The sequence below is a fragment of the Enoplosus armatus genome, chromosome 22 (assembly GCF_043641665.1).
Source record: "Enoplosus armatus isolate fEnoArm2 chromosome 22, fEnoArm2.hap1, whole genome shotgun sequence".
In the NCBI taxonomy this organism is placed as follows: Eukaryota; Metazoa; Chordata; class Actinopteri; order Centrarchiformes; family Enoplosidae; genus Enoplosus; species Enoplosus armatus.
The window spans coordinates 5,255,176-5,274,749 of NC_092201.1; the positions used below are offsets into that span (position 1 = coordinate 5,255,176).

Genomic DNA, 19,574 nt, shown 5'->3' on the forward strand with positions numbered 1-19,574 from the left:
AAGGAGGGAAATGGAGGTGGAAGGAAAAGAAAGTGATGGCGATTAAAAATAGTAAAGATGGAAAAAAGGTGGGTAGAAAAAGAAAGAAGAAGTAGTAGTAGATATTTACACTATAAATAGTAATAGATGGCAGTAGAAGAGAGGAAGGAAGAGTAAGGAGGTAGAGAGGAGGCAAAAGGGGAAGATGGCTGATGGAACAGAATCAAAAGCAGAGCAAAACAGACTTTACCTTACCTTGAACTGCACTTTATTTGGCATGGGCCTTAATCTCCCACTTTTATCCAGGATAGTGGAACTGTCTCAATGTTTAGGGATGGAAATGTCCGTCTGTTGGTCCACCACTTTGGTCCAGACTGAAATATCTCAACTTTTTATGTACCAACAGATCAAAGTTTTCACTTCTTATCCACTGACATATCTCAACTTTTTTGGTTTTGAGTGAGTACCATGAAATTGGGTTCAGTTATTCATGTTCCTCTCAGGATGAATTGGAATAACTTTGGTGAACTTTTCTTTTCTAGCGCCATCATTCTTTGGTTTATGACTAAACACAATAAGAGATTACTGTCAGCCTCAGTTATACTTTGTGTTTAGTGCTAATTTAGTGCAAATGTTAGCATGCTAAACATTACACATGCTTAACATCAGCATAATAGCATTGTCATTGTGGGGATGGTAGCATGCTAAAGCAAACTCCCTCACCAACCAGCGACTTTATAAAGTGATGTGTGAGATGTTATGTTTTTAGCTTGTTCCTCTGCTACCAACTGGCCCACTTAATTAATGCAGCTTTAACATTTGTGTAGATTCATATTTTACATAGCTTCTGTGTTGTTGTTTTTTTTTACTTTTGATAGTTATTCATCTCATTGGTGCGTTCCTGTGATCTGAGTCTTTAATGCCTAGTTGCAAACACAATTTCCTTTGGGAAATAAGTTCAAGTTGAACGTATTAAAAAAACAAAGATGCTAGGAGGCCTCTTCCTTCATCTTCTCACTTCAGTCTTTTGCTGTAGGCACTTTGTGTACACCTCCCCTGCGCTCCCCCTCCCTACTGTCACCATGAAGGGAGGCCATTGTGGCTCCAGAGCTTCAGAAGAGCTGTGGAGATGCATCGAGTTTCCCTGGCACACCATCATATCTGATCTAGATCCAGCTCTCTGCCCGAGGCTCTGGATGAATCTGCCAAACCCACAGCTGTTCCCCTCCATCACTCCCTCAGTCACCCCTCTATCCTTCTCTGCCCCTTCTCCTCCCCCCTCCTCCCCCGCCTGCTAAGTAAGCAAATTAAAAGTATTGATTGCCATTTTGTTAACCTAAAGCTTTTTTTTCCCACCCCATCTCTCTCATCACCTTTTTAGAGGCAGGCACACAAGGGAGTCTCATCTTTCCTCTCTGAAATGATTCTCCGGCTGAATTAAGAATCCACCAACCTCCTTCTCTCTTTTCTGCCAAGTCTCCTCTCTCTCGCCATCTATCACACTCCCTCTCACTCTCTCTCTCTGTCGTCTCTTCACAGCCACAACACCAAGACGACATCGTGGCTGGACCCGAGGCTAGCCAAGAAGGCAAAGCCGCCTGAGGAATGCAAAGAAGATGGTGAGTACTGCGTCTCTATCTTCTGATTTTTCTTTTCCTTTTGATTTCTCCTCATGTTTGTTCATTTTAATTACACAACTTCCCCACAGCATTCATTTTACAAGATTTAAACCTTGCCTGTTGATCTGACGAGATGCACGGTGAGATGATTTCACTTGAGACTTCAAACTGAAGGAACATTTGTTGATTTTTGTGTGCCAGCGTAGGATTTTTATTTTTTAGGAGTTACGTGGTGACAACGTTGGTGTGTGTGTGTGTGTGTGTGTGTGTGTGTGTGTGTGTGTGTGTGTGTCAGTCCCGGTCGCTGTGAATAGGAAGCCCCGTGATATGTGTGTTTAAAGCCCAGGTCCAGAGAGACAGGAGGTTACAAAGACTTCTTTATTCTCTACTGAGGGAGATGTGGAGTGTCCTTCACCCACCCACACACACAAAAAACACACCAAAAAGAAAGGAGAAGGATGAATGTCAATGCAGCGAGCGTTTATAGACGAGCGTGCATATTTACGAGTGTGTCATCTATCTCTTTCGCCCTCACCTTCCCTTCCCTCTTCCCCATTCGTCTTTTCTTTATGTGAGCGGCCGAGAGGAGATTTATCGCCTGAGTTATAGACAGGGAGGTAGTGGAGCTGAGTAGAAGGACTGGATTTGGAGATGGACAGAGTCAACGAATGAGAAATGACAGTCGCTTTTCTTTGAGTGTGTGTCTGTGTGTGTATGTTCATGGCAGGAGGGTGGGGGTGTATGTGTGCATATTCCTGGTAAACGTGTAACCACGAGGATAGAGTTACTCTAAAAATACATTTGGCACTCACACATACGCTGACAGAGAGACAGACAAACAAGTGCACTCCAGGTCTAACTGTTTTCAAATGACTCGTAGCGTTTCCTGCCTTGTGTGCCATTTGCGTGGGACTTTAGGACAGTGTGGTGAGTTATTGAATTATTGTTTTTACTATCAATTAATCTGACAGCTACCTTTTTGATTTATTTGTGACAATATAGTGAAAAACTGCTCATTTAGGCCAACCAACAGTCCAAACCCCGAAAAGATTACATTTCCAATGATATAAAGCAAAGTCCACCACTTTGGTCCAGACTGCAGTATCTCAACTGATGTTAATGTTCCCCTCGGGATGAGGGGTAAGTAAAAACTTGGGTGATCCCCTGACTTGTTATTTGCAGAACTAATTATATTCTCATAGGCTTCAGCTGTACTTTGTGTTTAGTGCTAATTTGCAAATGTTAGCATGCTAACACGCCAAACAAAGGTGGTGAATATGGTAAGTCCTATACAGTACCTGCTAAACATCAGCATGTTAGCATTTTAGCATTAGCATTTAGCTCAAAGTACCACTGTGCAGCCTCATAGAGGCTAGCTTGACTGAATACTCTTAGCCTTGTTTAGTAAATTACGTGTACCAAATTGTTGTAGATTAGTTTTATATAAATCAACCGACTAATCTTCGGTGATTACCAGGAAGTTCAATCAATTTAACAGGAAAGAACAACTTTAAAAAACAGCTTACTTGATAATATCTGATGTCCTGAACATGTTTGCTGCCTTGAGCAGGATAAAACAAATGTTAAGAGGTATTTGCAGATACTATTTGACTGCAGCAAGATGGAGTGAGCGAAGGAGAAATGGTACTTGGTCTGAAAACATTTGCACTGTGTGTGGTGGCATTAAACATGGGGACTGCCTCCTGTTGACATATTGCCTGTTTAATCCAACATAAAGAATTACCTTTCCGATCTTTGCATTTCATTCCTTCTGTGTAGCCGCTGAATCTCCTCTTTCCCTCTCAATCTTTAGACATGAAAGGGAGAAAAATCTCCCAGATGATGAAATGACACAGACACAAAGACAGAGGCGTCTGTGAGGAATTAGTTAAAATGTGATTGCGCTTTTATCTCCAGCACTTCCAATCCTATTTATCCACCAAGGATGCTCCACAAGAGGAGATGTGCAGATATTTGTGAGGATTGCTATTGATCTGGTTGGGCGACTAATCCAGTTAGTCCCAGCTGAAGGGAATGTAGTGCTTAATGGTGCTGCAGCCAGTCTGTAAGTGAGTAGACACACATTACGAATGCTGGGCCAAGAGATAGTTGTAATCTGGGTGTTAAAATAAAATCATTCAGTGGAGTTTCAGGATTCTGACAATTGCTTTGCTCTGTTTCTCAATGTGCAGCAAAAATAAACACAAAACACCTTGTTAGCAGCTTGACTCTAGGGATGGCAATGTCCACCCTGACATATCTCATGGACATCAGGTAAAAATTTTAATACCTGCAAACCAATGACATCAAGCTTAGTTGCATTGTGTGTTTAGTGCTAAAGCACACTAAACTAAGATGGAGAACGTGGTAAATATACCTGCTAAAATCAGCATGTTAGCATCTTTATTGTGAGCGCTCTAGCATGCTGATGTTAGCATTTAGCTCAAAGCACCTCTGTGTGTAAGTACGGTCTCACAGGGCAGCTCGCGTGACTGTAGATTCTTGGTTTTGTTGAGGGATTTCTGATTTGCAAGACTTCTTGTTGTAACAGAAATGTAGGGGTTTGTTAATGACATAACTGATCATAGTCTACCAGTCACTCCGTGTGCTGTCCTCTGTATTTACTCAGTTGTTCAATATGTGCTTCTTGTTGACTCTCAGGACTAAAAGATCTGTGTATGCCGAGGGAAGTAGTCTCATTTTTGTAAAGTGTGTTTCCAGTTTAGGGGGTTTGTGTAAGCGGCCGTATGAGAGGTGTGTTGTTCACTCCTGGTGGCAGCAGCTCCCCCTGAGAGCTGAGCTCAGTTAGGGGGAGAAAAGCTGCCTCTGTAAATATGGTATTGATTAGTGGAAAAGGTAGATGTGTGTGTCCATGTTTGGACCTGAGCCATGCTCTGATAAGCGCTAACAGGATCGCAGGGTGGAGTCTGTGAGCTGTGACGGGACAACAGGCTGAGAAGAGGAGGAAGAGGAGGAGAGCTAGAGTATTAAGGGAACACATGCAGACGCACAGTAAAGACCAGATGTGGTAGAAGTATTTAGGTCCTTTACTTATGTGTAGCAAAATACTCCTACAATCAAAAATGTACTTTAAGAGCATATGTATTATCAGAAAAATGTACGCAAGTGTCACATTTAAAGAATACTTTTTAGTTTTTAGGTATTTTATAGGTCATAATTCCATACCTGTGGTCATGGTTTTGCTACAACAAAGAGACGGCACAAAAAATGAGCAGTCGGACGATCTGACAGGTTGTAAACAGCTTACTCAGATTATCTACACTACCCAGAAATGTTGGCAATACTCCCTCACTGAAAAGGAAACCTGTGTGCACACAACTGCGGTAAGTTCGGTAGGTCACAGTTGAATATATCATCTTATTAGCTGGTCAAATATTTTGTGTGTAATATTAACCTGCATAACAAGTGGTAACTTCAGCAATTGTGGTGGAGTAAAAAGTGCAATATTTCCCTCTGGATTGTAGTGGAATAGAAGTATAAAGTGGCATACAATGGAAAGACCCAAGTAAAGTACCTCAAAACTGTATTTAAGTGCAGTACTTGAGTAAATGTTTTCACCGCTGGTAAACACAACTTGTTCCCTCTCAAGTTTAAAGTCAGTTGCAACACATACGACCAGATTCTGTCAAAATATGCAGAGAAATGTGTGTTCGGTTTAGCGTGCTCATTCCTGCATGTTCAAAGGAGCGTCGGCTCCAGTGAAGACAGAGCAGTTGACATCACAGGCGCCTTGTAGTTACATAACTCACTCTATATTTCCCTCTCTCTCTTTCTGCCTCCATCTTTCTCACCTCCTCCCTCTACCTCCATATCCATCTTTGTCTCCCTCCCTCCCTCCTGTCCTCCTGTCTCCTCTTTTTGTTTTGGTAGACGAAAAGAACTAGGACAGACTCTTTACAAAACCTCGCTGTTTGCTTTTATTCCCCCCACTCTCACCCTCTTAAAGTTGGTTGTTTTCTTCCTGTCCTGCCAAATATTTGTTGGCGGGGAAAAAAGAAAACCGAGCGGGGCCCTCTGTTGTCTCGCTTGATTCTTTACTTATTCAGCCTGTTTTTCACCTCAGGTATGCCAACGTAGGTAGCGAGAATCCCCCTGATAAGTGAATTAAAATCAGACAAAACTGTGAGATGTTTTTCGTCACTCTTTCAGCATGTTTCATCAGACGTCAGCGTATCCGGAAAAGCTAAGCACATACAACACCGGATGTACAGTATATGAATGAATGTAGACACAGAGGGGGATTATAACTTTGATGATGCTTCAGGTTTGAAGGATTTTAAACCTGTTAGAGTGCGTCTTTGTCTTTCGTCTTTATGTGTCCCAGCAGGAGAGAGCGTCAAACCTAGATATATTCTGGTCATGTGAGGAGCTTCACGGGCAAAGAGACAAAGTTATTATCGTCTCTCACTGGCTAGCATGGGGCTCACACTCCCTTCTTGTCGTCTCTCCAGGGGAAGTAGCGGGGCTCGGGTTTTACTCATTTTTCCTATCTTCTCTCATGTCTGCAGTTTAAAAAAAGGCGTCCTTGTGTGTGTGTGTGTGTGTGTGTGTGTGTGTTTTTATGTTCTTCCAATACTTCATCACTTATGTCCAGGTGGATGCTCCTCCAGCCTGGGAAATGTCATCTCTGCTGTTCACTCTGTTCTCCTTTTAGCCGGCTCAGTGGGACCTCAGAGATACATTTTGTGATTTTTGTAGGATGCAGGAAGTGTTTTTTTAGGGGATACTGAGTGTGAGCACACACTCTTTCCACAGTGTGTGTGTGTGCAGTCCTACAGGTGAGTTATTATAGACGTAGGGAGACGCAGCGCCCTCCTTCACCTTGAGACTCCTGCAGCAGTCGCGAGTGGCGGGGAGGGGCAGGAGAAGCTGTCTGCAACATGATTGATGGGTGTATTTTGAGAACATCCCCAGCAGAGCATGCCTGAGGCCTGGAGATTGGAAGGAGGATTCAAAAGGCTGTGTGGCAGGTGTGTGCGTGACATGTGCATGCTGAATTAGCTGTCAGTTTGTGTGTTTATCAGCTGCAATGTATTAACTGCATCGAAGCCAAGTGATATACTGAGTAAAGCTTGGCAATAAATCAATATAATATCAAGATATAAAATATCAAGATCAAAATATCATCATGATATAAGATTCAGTATTGGGGGGTGTGGTTATCGTAATATCAAGATATATCTTAAATGTAGTCTTCTCCAGGTCTTTAAGGCTGCATTACAGTTCAAGGACAATAATCTATGTTTTCCTTAATCCCATGAAAAGAAGTATTGCTTGTGTACCCATAGCTTGATATACTGTAGCTTACTTTTTCTATCGTACAAAAACTACTAAAAGCACATGCACTGGGCAACATGTCCCTTCATTACCATTAACATGAGCACTGTAATTATTTGGAGTGGATCCCACATACACCATCCTGCTGCCAGAAATTCTCACTAGAGCACCAAATACGTATTAATCCACAGCTAAAAATAGTCCCTAACAAATGCACTGTTTACTCTTGTTTGAGTAATGTTTGCTATAAACGACAGCGCCCAACTGTTACAGGAAACTACTGAGCCTTTTTTTAAATGAAGCTATATTTTTATATTTATATATATTTGTGGACTGTATTAAAGATTACAACTTCAGTAGGAATGAATGATTATATTGATATATATTGGTCCAAGTATTTGTTTTAAAATACCACAATTATGGAGTTTTTCAAAGTTTACAATCTGTTTCTCAACTGAATTACCAGAAAATGTATAACTATATATATTGAACGATCTCACAAGTCACAAGTGGAAGTATTCCAAAACCCCAAAATGTTCATTTTACTATCATAAAAAACAAAAGGAAGCTGCAAATATTCACATCTGAGAAGCTGAAACCTTGAATTTGCTTTACTTATGACTTATGATAAAGATTTACTTGCTAATCGTTTCAACTCTAATACAGTTACTGTACATACAGCCTATGATAGAAGATTTCATCCATATTTTACAAGACAATTTGACATTAAGCAAAACAGAATCATGTAATTGCTTTTTACTCAACTGGTCCAATATTTGATTTATTTGAGAAATTAGCTGAATCAAATGAACTTTAAAATTAGTTTATCTAATGAACAGCATCCAGGAGGCCATTATAACACAAGCTACTTTACATGATTATCCTATTTAACACTTAACAAAAGGGTCACACAGAGTAGCACTTTCTCTGCTCCACTCCTGACCCCACGGGGACGAGCAGAGGGGTTAGTAGAGTAATAATGCCGATGGAAAGTAGAACAGGGTGTGTGTGTGTGTGTGTGTGTGTGTGTGTTTTCGTGTGCAGCGGTAAGTGTTTTTCACATAGAGCTAGCCCAATAAACCAGAACTTTGGAGTAGAAAGAGGAGAGAATAAGTGCCAGGTCACAGTTCAGTACGTCTCCTTCTGTCCCTGGAAGGTCCTGATAAGCTACAAGCTTGTGAGTTCAGTTTTCTTTTTTTCTTTCTAATTTTTATTCTGCTGCTTAACTATTGTCTGCTCGAGACCAGTGGGACTCTGCAGCAGAGGGAACGTAAGGACATGCATTTCTCCACAGCACAGATGCATTTAACAGGAAAACAAGTTGTGGAAAAGCAGAAGCTCATTGAAATGGAGCTTAATACACCAGAGGAGAACACTGCCAGCAAGTGACGCAATTAACTGATTTGTTGTCAAAGCCACGGCTGTTGCATTGACTTTTCCTGTCACGGTGGAGATTTATTGGTTTGTTAATCATCTTCTAAAAGACTTGAATCAAGAATCTTTTCCTAATGGGAAAGAAATGTAGTCGTGGTTAATGTCAGTCGGTCTGTGATGTGAAAATATGACAGTAAATCTCAGTGCATCAATCTGTGTCAAACCCTGTCCCAGCCTGCGCAGTTTCATCACACTCTAAACAGATATTCTGCCACATGATGACAGGCCGAGCTTGTGCACTCGTCCTCGGGGATTCTTATCATGTTGATTATGTAGTTACAGAAACATGTGCACATACTGCTATGTATGTAGCCCATGGCAAATCCAAAGCACAAGTCAAGCCACAAAACAAATTCATAAATAAATGACTACTCAGTGAATTATACACAGTGGCTTCATTGCACAGGCCTAATATATAAATATTTAAGGTATGTGGCTATGCAATCTGCCCCTGTCTGCTTTTTATTATTTCATGAGAACTGAATGTCTTCGTCTCAGGTCAAGTCTTAAGTAATGGCCACTGGTCCCAGGTGAAAGTCGACAATCATGAATCGAGATGAAATCTTTTGTCATGTTTAGACTGTCAAATAAAAAGTGTTCTGAGGAGTTTTCTTTCAGTATGTTGAGTGCATTTGCTTCATTTGCCTCATAAAACATTTGCGGTGCCGATTTTTTTCCTTCTGTTTGAAACCTGCATTGTTTACATCCACGTTTAGGTGCAGCAGTCTTCTTCTTCCTTGCCTTTGCTGGTGTGTTATCACCACCTGTAAATATGACTGGGCAATGAAATGATAGCGATAATTATCTCGATATAATTTTCCTCGACAGAATTATAACAAATGTTTGGTTTAATTAATCACCCGCACACCGGGCCAGGGGGACGCTAATGCACCTTAATCACTAGTTGCCACCCGCCATCAACAGCCAATCATGTCGCAGGAATAGTGGTATACTTACAGACTCAGTGGCTGACAGGCTTGTAGTGGGAATAAGCAAAATACTGATAAGCAAGATGAGTAAAACCAAAGAAAACTCCCTCAAGAGCAAAAATCTGCCTTTAAACTTGAAAGAAATAATGATTTGATATTTATCATGATAATTATTAAATTATTGATATCGACTGAACATTTTTGGCCCAGCCCTACCTGTAAATCAGTGTGGATCCATTGGCGGGAATGTGTATCGCCTCACCAGCGTGCACGTGCATGTGCATCCTTGTGCGCATGCAAGATAGTCTGGTCCGACCCCCACTCCCCCCTCTAGTGAAACAGAAGGAGCTAATTTGTCTGTCTTGCAGGTGAGATTCTCTCTTCAAGTCATGTTTATCCATCAACAAGCTCAGCAAGGCTCCGAAAATATTGCATCTGACAGGGCCAGTTAGTTCGTTTCTTCACAACTTTGTTGATTGGGCTTTTGATTGTGACAGGCGGGATCGTGATTGTCAGTACAAAAACTGGGAAATGTTAATCTTGTTGACTGGAGAGGAAGCTGAGTTGATGAATTATAGTTGAGATCTGTTCATCAGCACTTTCAGGTGCTGGAAATATAATTTCTGAGTAACCGTAATTTTTTGTTTATGTTATATGCGCTTCCTGAGAAAAGTAATAATAGTGATGAGAAAAGATTCAAAGAGAGCATCATCCAGCACTCTGTTGTGTTTACGTTTTATACAGTGGAGGTTGTTCGATCCATTAGAAGGTTAGCTGAGGTTTCCACCTGTAAAATTTCTGCTGATCTTCACAGTGGACCTGGAACTCTGGATAATCTTAAAATAAATGGCTTCATATTTCTGCACACACCACTATTTATCACTTTGAACATGGTGGGAATTGAATTCACAGGTGGTCTGAGTGTATTAATGTTCGGTGGGCAAGCGGGCAGCACGTTCTGTCCCTGCTACAGAAACGCGTAATGCCGAGTGAGGTCTGCTGGCTTTATCTTCACAACAGCTCCATACTAACAAGATCAAATATGACAAATAATAAGCTGGAGATATTAAACTACATGCAACAGGCCTCATCTTTAAAAACAATGCTGATGTAATTTTTCCATTTAGGTCTTCTCAGCAGTTTGATTTGAGACAAGAGAATAAGCCAAACGTGATACAACAATCCTGTATCAGAATCACATTATCTTTGTCTGTGGTGGCATTTCAGAGACTTCCACCTTAGCTTCCAGTTTAAGGTTTAGATAATTGAGGTTGGACTGTACTTTCAAAGAGTCTGAACAGCTTACTAAACTCCATTTAATTTGGAAACCTATATATTGTATATTTCATTAGAGTTTGCTGCCAATTGTGTGTTCTCAAATCAGTGTTCCTACAAATAGCACCTTGGCCAGTGGATGTTGTGTCTGTATTGACCAGTAGAAACTTTCATTAATCAGTTGTGGGAAGTTTTTCACAGTAAACTCACTCGCTCGAATCTGCACCGCATTCAAAGGTGACACGATGAAAGAGGACCAGTATAGTGCAGTATCCAGCAGGAATATCCAGAAAGGACTTTACATTTTTGGTGACTACAAAAGGCTTTAGGCGCTGAAAATGATTCAGTTCAGCCGGTTTGCTTCTCAAAAGACGAAGAAGAAAGGAAAAAAGGGAACAGGACATGGATAAATCCCTACAGTATTTGTGGGCTGTGTGGTTTGCCACCCTGGTCCTCAGACCAGATTATAAAAAGCAGAATATAAAATGCACAATCTTGTGAGGATGAAACTGCCTATCCTATGAGGCTGCACGTCAGAAAGTTAGATGAGGGGATACTTTAAGAAAGGGAGAAGAAGGGCAAATAAGGTGACGAAGAGAGAGACGTTATTGAGTGGTAATGGGGGAGAGTAAATGTGGGGAAGATGCCAGGATGCCTCCTGCTGGTAGTAAGTGGCCCTCCACCTGTGACTGCAGGATGGGTGTTGTAGCATGACAAGAGATCGCAAACATTTTTCCCTTCGCTTCGGGGGCTCCATCATAACAGCTCCTACCTGAAAATTTCACACCAGCTTGACATTTCCTTCCTGGACACATGCAGCATGGCAGTGATAAGCAGTGCCGGCTTTTTATGACATTCACTCACACACACACACACACACACACACACACACAATCTCCTTGTCCCGGGGAGTAAGCACTCCATTGCAGGCTGCTGACAGAGGAAGAAGACGACACTTACTGGAGCCAAACAAAAGAGAGCGAGCAAAGAGACAATCCTCCTAACTTCAGCATTTATCAGCACACAGCTCAGTCAAAGAAGCAGCGTTTCTGTGTGTGTGTGTGTGTGTGTGTGTGTGTGTGTGTGTGTGTGTGTGTGTGTGTGTGTGTGTGTGTGTGTAAGCGTTGCAGCCGTGACACCACATGAACACCTTAGAGCGAGAACTTCTGCTGAATAGTGGCCACTGTGGCCACAAGTACCAATGACAGGATCAACTCTCACAGTAACTGTAAAGAAGAGTCATAAAGTTAACTCAGTAACATTCATTACATAGCAATACACATTAGCTAGCATTAGCCACCATAAGCTACTAGTCATATCAGACCAAGTGAGGCTGCGTTTCTTTTGCTACTTGATCTTTTAAAAGTAAGATTGTCTCGATTTCACTTTGAATATCTAGCTCGAGCCATGAGGCGATTAGCTTATCTGTTAAGCTAAGCTAACGACTGGAAGCAAGGGAAAACAATACTTTTAATTCTCACTACTGTAATTAAAACGTTTAGAGGTGCTGGTGGGCATATTTTCTTTGCAGTGAGCCAGGCTAGCTGTTTTAGTAGCTAGTCTTATCGCTAAGCTAAGCCAAACTAAAGACACAGGGGTTTAAATCTTCTCGTGTAACTCAAAAAGGACATTTTCCCAAAATGTTGAACTATTCCTTTAATTGCTGAGATTTGGGAACACCGTGGCATCATGAAAAGGAAGTCTGACTGGGCAAGAAACACAAGCAATCATACAAGTTTTAAACATTAATTATCAACCGCCAAAGAAAGTGGTTTACATAATCTAGTTGTCCTGTTTTCAATCTGTCAGTCTGATAATCTGACCACTTCTTTCCCCGTCAGACCTCGTGTTCTCAGATTTTGGCATTTGATTTGATGAGTACAGTGTTATCGTAACTGACAGAAATGATAGCCAAAAGCATGAAAAGTGTCGTGTGCATTTTGGTTTGTAGAGTCCGTCTTCCCTTGTCCCTGCTCCTGAAAGCAGAGACATGTCTGGCTTCCTGCAGCTCCTCGTGTGGACGTTTTAATAGAAAATCTTTTCATTGGAAGACTGCTGAGCTACACGACAGCCCTTTGATCTCCTGTATTTGTGTGTGTCTGTGTCTGTGTCTGTGTCTGTGTCTGTGTGTGTGTGTGTGTGTGTGTGTGTGTGTGTGTGTGTGTGCATATGTAAAATGACCGAGAGGGTTAGTGTGTGTGTGTGTGTGTGTGTAAAGTAAGTAACATAATGTGTGTGTGTCGGCCAGTAAAGGTGAGAACATGAAACACTCTCTTTCATATTTAATGAGTGGAGATGGGGATAAGGAATGTTGCAGTGTTCGCAGGAGGTATTCCCGTGGGCTGTCAACCTGCTCGCAGCTCTCTGTTATATCACTCACAACCGTGTGTGTGTGTGTGTGTGTGGTAAGTTTGCATTTTAGTGAGTGTGCAGGCAAAAAATAGTGCGTCCTACTGAAAGTTTAATCATTTGTTTTGAGGGGATGGGGGCACGGGTTCAGAGAAGCATATGGCACGTGCACGAGCACTGCACCAGCACTGTTTTGATATTTCTGCTCTGCGTGGGAGGACTTGGAGGGATGGGAGTATGCACGGCATTCTACTGAGTCTGTAAACTAGGCCAAGCAGTGAAAGTAAATGTATTGCAATGACCATACGGTATATTATATCTTTGGTGTATGGCTGTCTGTGTTTCCACAGCCGTGCCCTCGGCCCGAGGTGCTTCAGCGCTCCCTCTGGTTGCTTCCCTCTCTGATTAGGAAGCATTTTTCTCTGCTGTTATCGCCGCTCTCATCCTGATTAACTTTGCATTGTCACTAATCAAAGTTGGTCTGGTTCTAAGCTGAGCTGCACTGGAACACACTGTCCCCAAGCTCCTGGTGCTACATTCAGCTTAGATGCTATTTCAGCAGGAGCCTCTAACACTATGTACCCAGCTTGGTTTTGAATGATCATGCTATTATGCTAAAACACTGTAGTCTCCATTTGGGAATATGCTTTAAATGCTAATTGCTCATATCCTGGAAAGCAAACGGGGGAACTCTTTCTAGACAAGAGCTGTATTCTGTCAGTGAGCTGCGGGCAAAGGAAACAGGAGAGGGCAACTTTGAAAATCCTGTCCAGTATGACTGATATCTGTCTGGGGTTTAAGAAAGATCAGCTTTGATCACTGGGAACAAAGGCAGCATGTCCTGCAGTACAATCCATATACAGAAAGAGGCTGAGAGAGCAGAAATATCTATGACTCTGCATTCATGCCGTGCTTTTGAAAAGTTAGACCACTTTGGAAATGCCAAGTTAAAGCTATTTACTGTATCTGAGCAGGTGCTTTTTAGCAGAGTGGCTCTATGGACGGCAGTGTTGGTCTGTCGGTCCACCACTGTGGTTCAAACTTCAATATCTCAACAACTACTGAATGGATTACCATAAAACTTTGTACATACATTCATGCTCCCCAGAGGATGAAATTTTAATACTTTGGTGATCCCCTGACTTTTCCTGAAGCAAATTGATATTTGTGGTTCTGAGTGAAATGCCTCCACAGCTATTGCGTGGATTGCCGTGAAATTTGCTACAGATATTAAAGGTCCCTAGACGGTAAATTTTAATAAATTTGGTGATCATCTGACTTTATTTCTAGCGCCACCATCAGGTCAACATTTCTCTTGGCTCAATACTTTGGTTTATGACCAAATACTTGCAAAACTAATCACATTCCCACCCCCCTCAGTTGTGCTTTGTGTTTATCGCCAATTAGCAAATGTTAGCATGCTAACAGGCTAAACTAATCTTAATGCCAATGTAAATATTACCTGCTTAACATCAGCATGTTCTCATTGTCACCGTAAGGCTGATGTTAGCATGTAGCTCAAAACACAGTGCAAAAATGTTATAACTTTGGGGAAGAATACATATTCATCCTACAGAAAGGGACCAAAAGTGTAAAAAAAACAACAAAAAAACATAGTGGTGTGAAGTCATTTGATTTGTCAGACTGTCATGTCATTTTATGAAGTACTTCCTTGGTACATTTATGCAAGACTCTTGTGTGGAGGATTTACAGCATGACTGACAACAAAATGTAACATTTGTGGATTTTCCACAACTCTTCTTTCCCCGTTGTGGCAGTTTGACACTTCAGACTTCAGGTATTGATTTGTTTGAAAAGGTAAAAATGATGTCTCAAAAAAATCATCATTGGAAAGAAGGTGTATTCATTAATAAACCGCCTCTTCCTTCAAAAGTCATGATGACCCTGTTCATTATTTACAAATGTTTTACTCAATTTGCCTCACAGATATCTTGTGCACACTTGATAATTGTGCCTTTTTAAGACGATGAATCCACAGTTGGAGCATTGACATTCATCCTCTGATATGTGTCATTCAAATTCTTCTCACAGCATTCGTGGCGTTTGATCCGTCTGTCAGTAATTGACTGTCATGTGCTATTTGTCGGTAATTGCATTTAGTCTTTCGCTTGTAACGTTCGGAGCCAAACTGTTGAACAGAAATATGTACCAGTTGATACTGTGAAGGTTCAACACCCTCAGGGTTTGTGCTTGTTCTAGTTGAAGCTGTTAATCTATGCAAAGTTCTCACATCAAAACACAATATTTACAGCGTGGAAAAGATGTGGTGCATAAATATTTTACTGATTTAAATTCAGCCACTAGATCTATCAATATTTTGTGTTTTGCAACTTTTTTGCTTGGAGAAGGATGCATTTGATGTGCAGCTTTAAAGAGCCAGTAGCCTCTTTAACTCAATCAATGTGACAAGTTGCTGAGAAAACACATAGTTGTGTTTTTATCTCATGTCTTGTCACCATCTCATTTTTAGCTAAAACTTCAGAATATTCACGAGCCTGAACAGAAAGAACACCAATCGCTCCAGTTATTGCACCATCAAATTCCTGTTAATTACCGACCGTAAAATGATGCTGTAAACTAACTCTGCCACAAAGATGTCTTAATGCAAGATCAATATGCTGTTACAAGTCGCTGAGTAAACAAGCCCTTCATTGTTGTTGTCTCGCTGAAGAAACATTGGATTTTTCTTTGACTGCAACCATTTACATCAAGATACAAGACGTATTTATTCAAAATCAGAAAACTCATTTCAGTAATCCAACTTATCAGTGAAGGAGTCTGTGAGGTTCCTGGTGTAACTGAAAGCAACTATGTGCCTGCAATAGCCTCAAAACCAATAAATAATGTAGACAAATTGCTCAAGTGCAACAGCTCTCAAACAAAATATGTTTTACTCAGTTTTTACCCAAGTCAAACCATGCCACTAACCTCTCTGACTTGAATAAATAACACTAAATGATAATTTAGTTCTTATTATTGTGTCATGCATACAACTGTGGGCTTACAAGACAAAGCATGTCCGTGTAACACCAGAATAATTACCGACAGTAAAGATGATGATCTAGATTTATTCTGCCACAAAGATGTTTTCATGCAAGATCAATATGCTGTTGCAAATTCATTGAATAAACAAGCCCTTCATTATTGTTGTCTCGCTGCTTTTTTTTAATTTTATTTTTTTTACAGAGCTTCCGTACGGCTGGGAGAAAATCGATGACCCCATTTACGGCAGCTACTATGTCGAGTAAGTCGGGTACATCTTTAATATGTAATGGCTTGCTCTTGATTTTCAGTGTAGCCCGGTGGTGCTGTATTAATCATATTTATTAGGAGCAGACTGGGCGCTGCAGCCAGGAAGCAGTAGCTCCCTTTGTCTGCCTGCTGACGGCTCACTGTTTGTTTGCAGAGGGGAAGTTTATTTGTCCGTGTGTGATTATCCATATATCTGAGTTATCTGAGTCTGAAACACTCATGCTGCATCTACATCTGTAGATTAGCTCATGAGCAGAGATCAGTGTCTCAGTCTGCATGTCTGCTCATCCATATCCACATGTGTGCGTCCACACTGCTGCAGTAGCCTGTCCTCTCTATTGAACTGCATGTCCCCTCCCTGTTCAGAGGTGTCATTTCTTTGGCTGGATGCTGCCTGCTCCGGGGCGTAGGGGACGGGGCTCTATTTTTAGACAGACAGGGGGAGTCATTGGGCTCGACTTTGCTTAAGAAAATGTCCAGAATGACACTTGACTACTCACTGCCATGTATACTGCACTCCTCTCTCTCTCTCTCTCTCTCTCTCGAGATGTTCTTATAGTCTTGCTTTGTCGTCATGCTAGTATCATGAAAGAAGTTGCCAGACCTTGAAATTATGTAACTATGTAAAAAATATAGTCAAGCTGTTTTGTAATTAGCACCGTGATCCTGGGGTGTTCATTAAAAGATAACGAGAGGAGAGAGATGGTGTGTGTTTATGTGTGAGCACAATGCAGCCTGAAAGAGTGAGGGAAGTATCTAATGATGACTAATTATTTCACACTGGCAAATTACAGTATTTGTAGTCATTGACTATCTTCCCCCTTGCAAACTAAATTAAGACCGACGTGGGACGTTAAAGGAAATCTCTGTTTCATGTGTAGGTTTCCTCCCAGTCACTGATTCACATAATTCTGCTTATAAGGCGGGCTGAACGTCGGAAGAAAAGCCCAGAATCAGTTGTTTGTTCTTTTTTACTCAACAAAGCCATTCTGCGGCTCTGTTACATAATCAGGGGACCGGCCATTTAATTAATCATCATAGCAAAAGCTGCTGTAGTGCCAGGGTTTTTTAGATCTGATCTTTGCAGAGAGGGGGGCTAAGTTAAGAGCAGCAGGAGAGTGTGAAATCTGAAATCTCCTCTGTTTTTTTTTTAATCATCGTAGCCATATAAATAGAAGGACCCAGTTTGAGAACCCAGTCCTGGAGGCTAAAAGGAGACTCCAGCAGCAGCAGCAGATGCAAAGCCAGGGTCTCTCCTCACTGCCCCTTCCCACCATCTACAGAGGTAAGACCACGCGCTGTTGTCTTGGCTTTTACCCATTCATTTAGGGGTAAATTAGGGAATATAGTCATACTCATTATCTGTCTGTATGTCTGTAGAGAATATATCAAAGTGCTTTAGCCTAGTTTTCTGCCGAAAACTGTTTTTGGACTTTATCCATTCATCAGCTACAGAAAGTCTCTTATTAGCTTCAAATATTGACTTGCACCTCTTTTTTATTTTATTATGACCAAGGCTGTTTTAAAATGAAGAAACATTTGATGTAAATGGTTGCAGTTTTTGTGGATTATTTACAAATCAGAAAACTCATTTCAGAACAGTAATCCAACAAATGAGTGAAATCTGTGAGGTTGTTTGTGTAACTGACAGCAATTATGGACCTAAAACAGCATCACAACCAATACATCATGTATGAAAATTGCTAAAGTGCAACAACTTTCAAAATATGTTTCACTGAAGTTGAACCATGTCACTAACCTCTCTGACTTCATTGGTGGAACGGGGCACTTTGAATGTCATTACAGCAGAATTATAACCACACAACACAAAATAATTTCAGTAGATCCAGAATGCTGCTGACTACAAAAAGTCCAACAATGAGGAATTAAATCTTCATGTCTACAGCATAATGCATACATTAAAATAAAAATTCACAGACAAAACATGTATTAATAATACTTCTGAATAAATACTAAGTAAATAATCCATCTTCGCCTTCTTTTCCAGCCTTGTGAAACAACGTATATCAAACTTAAACATTGACCATTCAGATTTTTGATCATCTTTACGACAGATTATTTCAGGGTTTTGTCGAGCCATTTCATATAAATGGACACGCCTGAATCAATATAATATGTACAATGCAAAACAAAATGGAACTCACTTTCCACTTCTCCCAAAGTCACTTCCTCCACTTCGGGAGAAACTTGATGCACACGTGTTGCTTGGATCACCATAGCAACATGCAAAGAGGGGTCACAACCGAGCGTCATAGCACATTTTGCTCGTAAGGAACAGGACTATTGATATGTGGACTGGCGGGAACAATCAGTTCTCTCTTAAGCCTCAGTCAAACAGTCGGAGGAATGCGTTCTGGTGGTACTGATAGTAATGCTTGTTGGTCATATAAATAGTGCTCTGTCTAAGTGAACATGTGGGTTTATATGTGATTCATTGTTTTGTTTAATGACTGGTTTGTTGCTACCTGATTCCAGTGCTAACTCTTCACCAGCCATAGCAGTAGGATGTTCTGCTAGAAAAAAACTGTCTGGACTGGTGAAGCCGGAGGTTTGTTTCCATAGTAACGTAGTAGTCCATCGCTCTGAGTCGAGAGCCTGTCTCCGTGGTTACACTCCAGTGTGTACATTCCAGTGAGGCTCTCTCTCCTCCCTCTCCCCTCCTCCCTCCGCCTCCTCCTCCTTTTCCCTCCAAACTTTGATACCAGTGGAAGATGCCAGCCCCTGTGCCACCCTCCTCAGATCCCCCCTCGCTCAGGTCGGCCCGGTGCCCGAGCGCTGCCACAGCCTCGGCGACCTCTCCCGCTCGCCAACTCTGGGTCGCAGGGCCGCCGCGTACGCTACATCCTCCTCCGCCGACGTCTCCCCGCTCCGGCGTGTTCTGACTCGGCGGATGAATATGTGCCCCCACCACCAGCTACAGCAGCCACTTCACACCTCCGCCTGCACTGTGGTGCTAGAGCAGCCTGTCTGTAGCCCCTTCTCCCTGTGGCACTTTGTCAGTAAGTAGGCCAAGACAGAAAAAAACAGGAGGATGACTGTGGTTCTCATGGCTGCCTGCGCTCATTTGACTTACTGTAAGCATGCTAGCTCGCAAGCAAGCTTTTCCCTTGAGGCAGTTGAAGGATTTGTGTGACGAGCGTGAACCACGACATGTATTATCGTCTGGCATAAGCAGGCAGAGAGTGTAATCACTGAGTCTATGTCTGGTCCAGTGGCGGCAAACAAAGTATGTAAACTAGCACACTAGCCACGTCTCCCTCCAAGGTGAAACGATTGGAGAATTGGTTAAGTGTGACTAAGCTTGTTGGCTGAGATCCTCTCATTCCTACACGAGGCGCCCCTCCTCCAGAAACCTCCCAGCTCTCCCTCCTGCAGAAATCTCCCAGTTCTTCCCTAA

General features: G+C 41.8%; 1 protein-coding gene across 1 annotated transcript in view; it reads left to right on the top strand.

The window, feature by feature from the left end:
• magi2a (membrane associated guanylate kinase, WW and PDZ domain containing 2a) overlaps window positions 1–19,574 on the top strand; it is a 186,847-nt gene that overhangs the window by 128,108 nt on the left and 39,165 nt on the right. Inside the window, exons 6-8 of the mRNA XM_070928611.1 lie at window positions 1,519–1,598; window positions 16,091–16,148; window positions 17,320–17,441. Coding sequence (XP_070784712.1) covers window positions 1,519–1,598; window positions 16,091–16,148; window positions 17,320–17,441 — 260 coding nt within the window. The remainder of the gene's footprint in view (window positions 1–1,518; window positions 1,599–16,090; window positions 16,149–17,319; window positions 17,442–19,574) is intronic.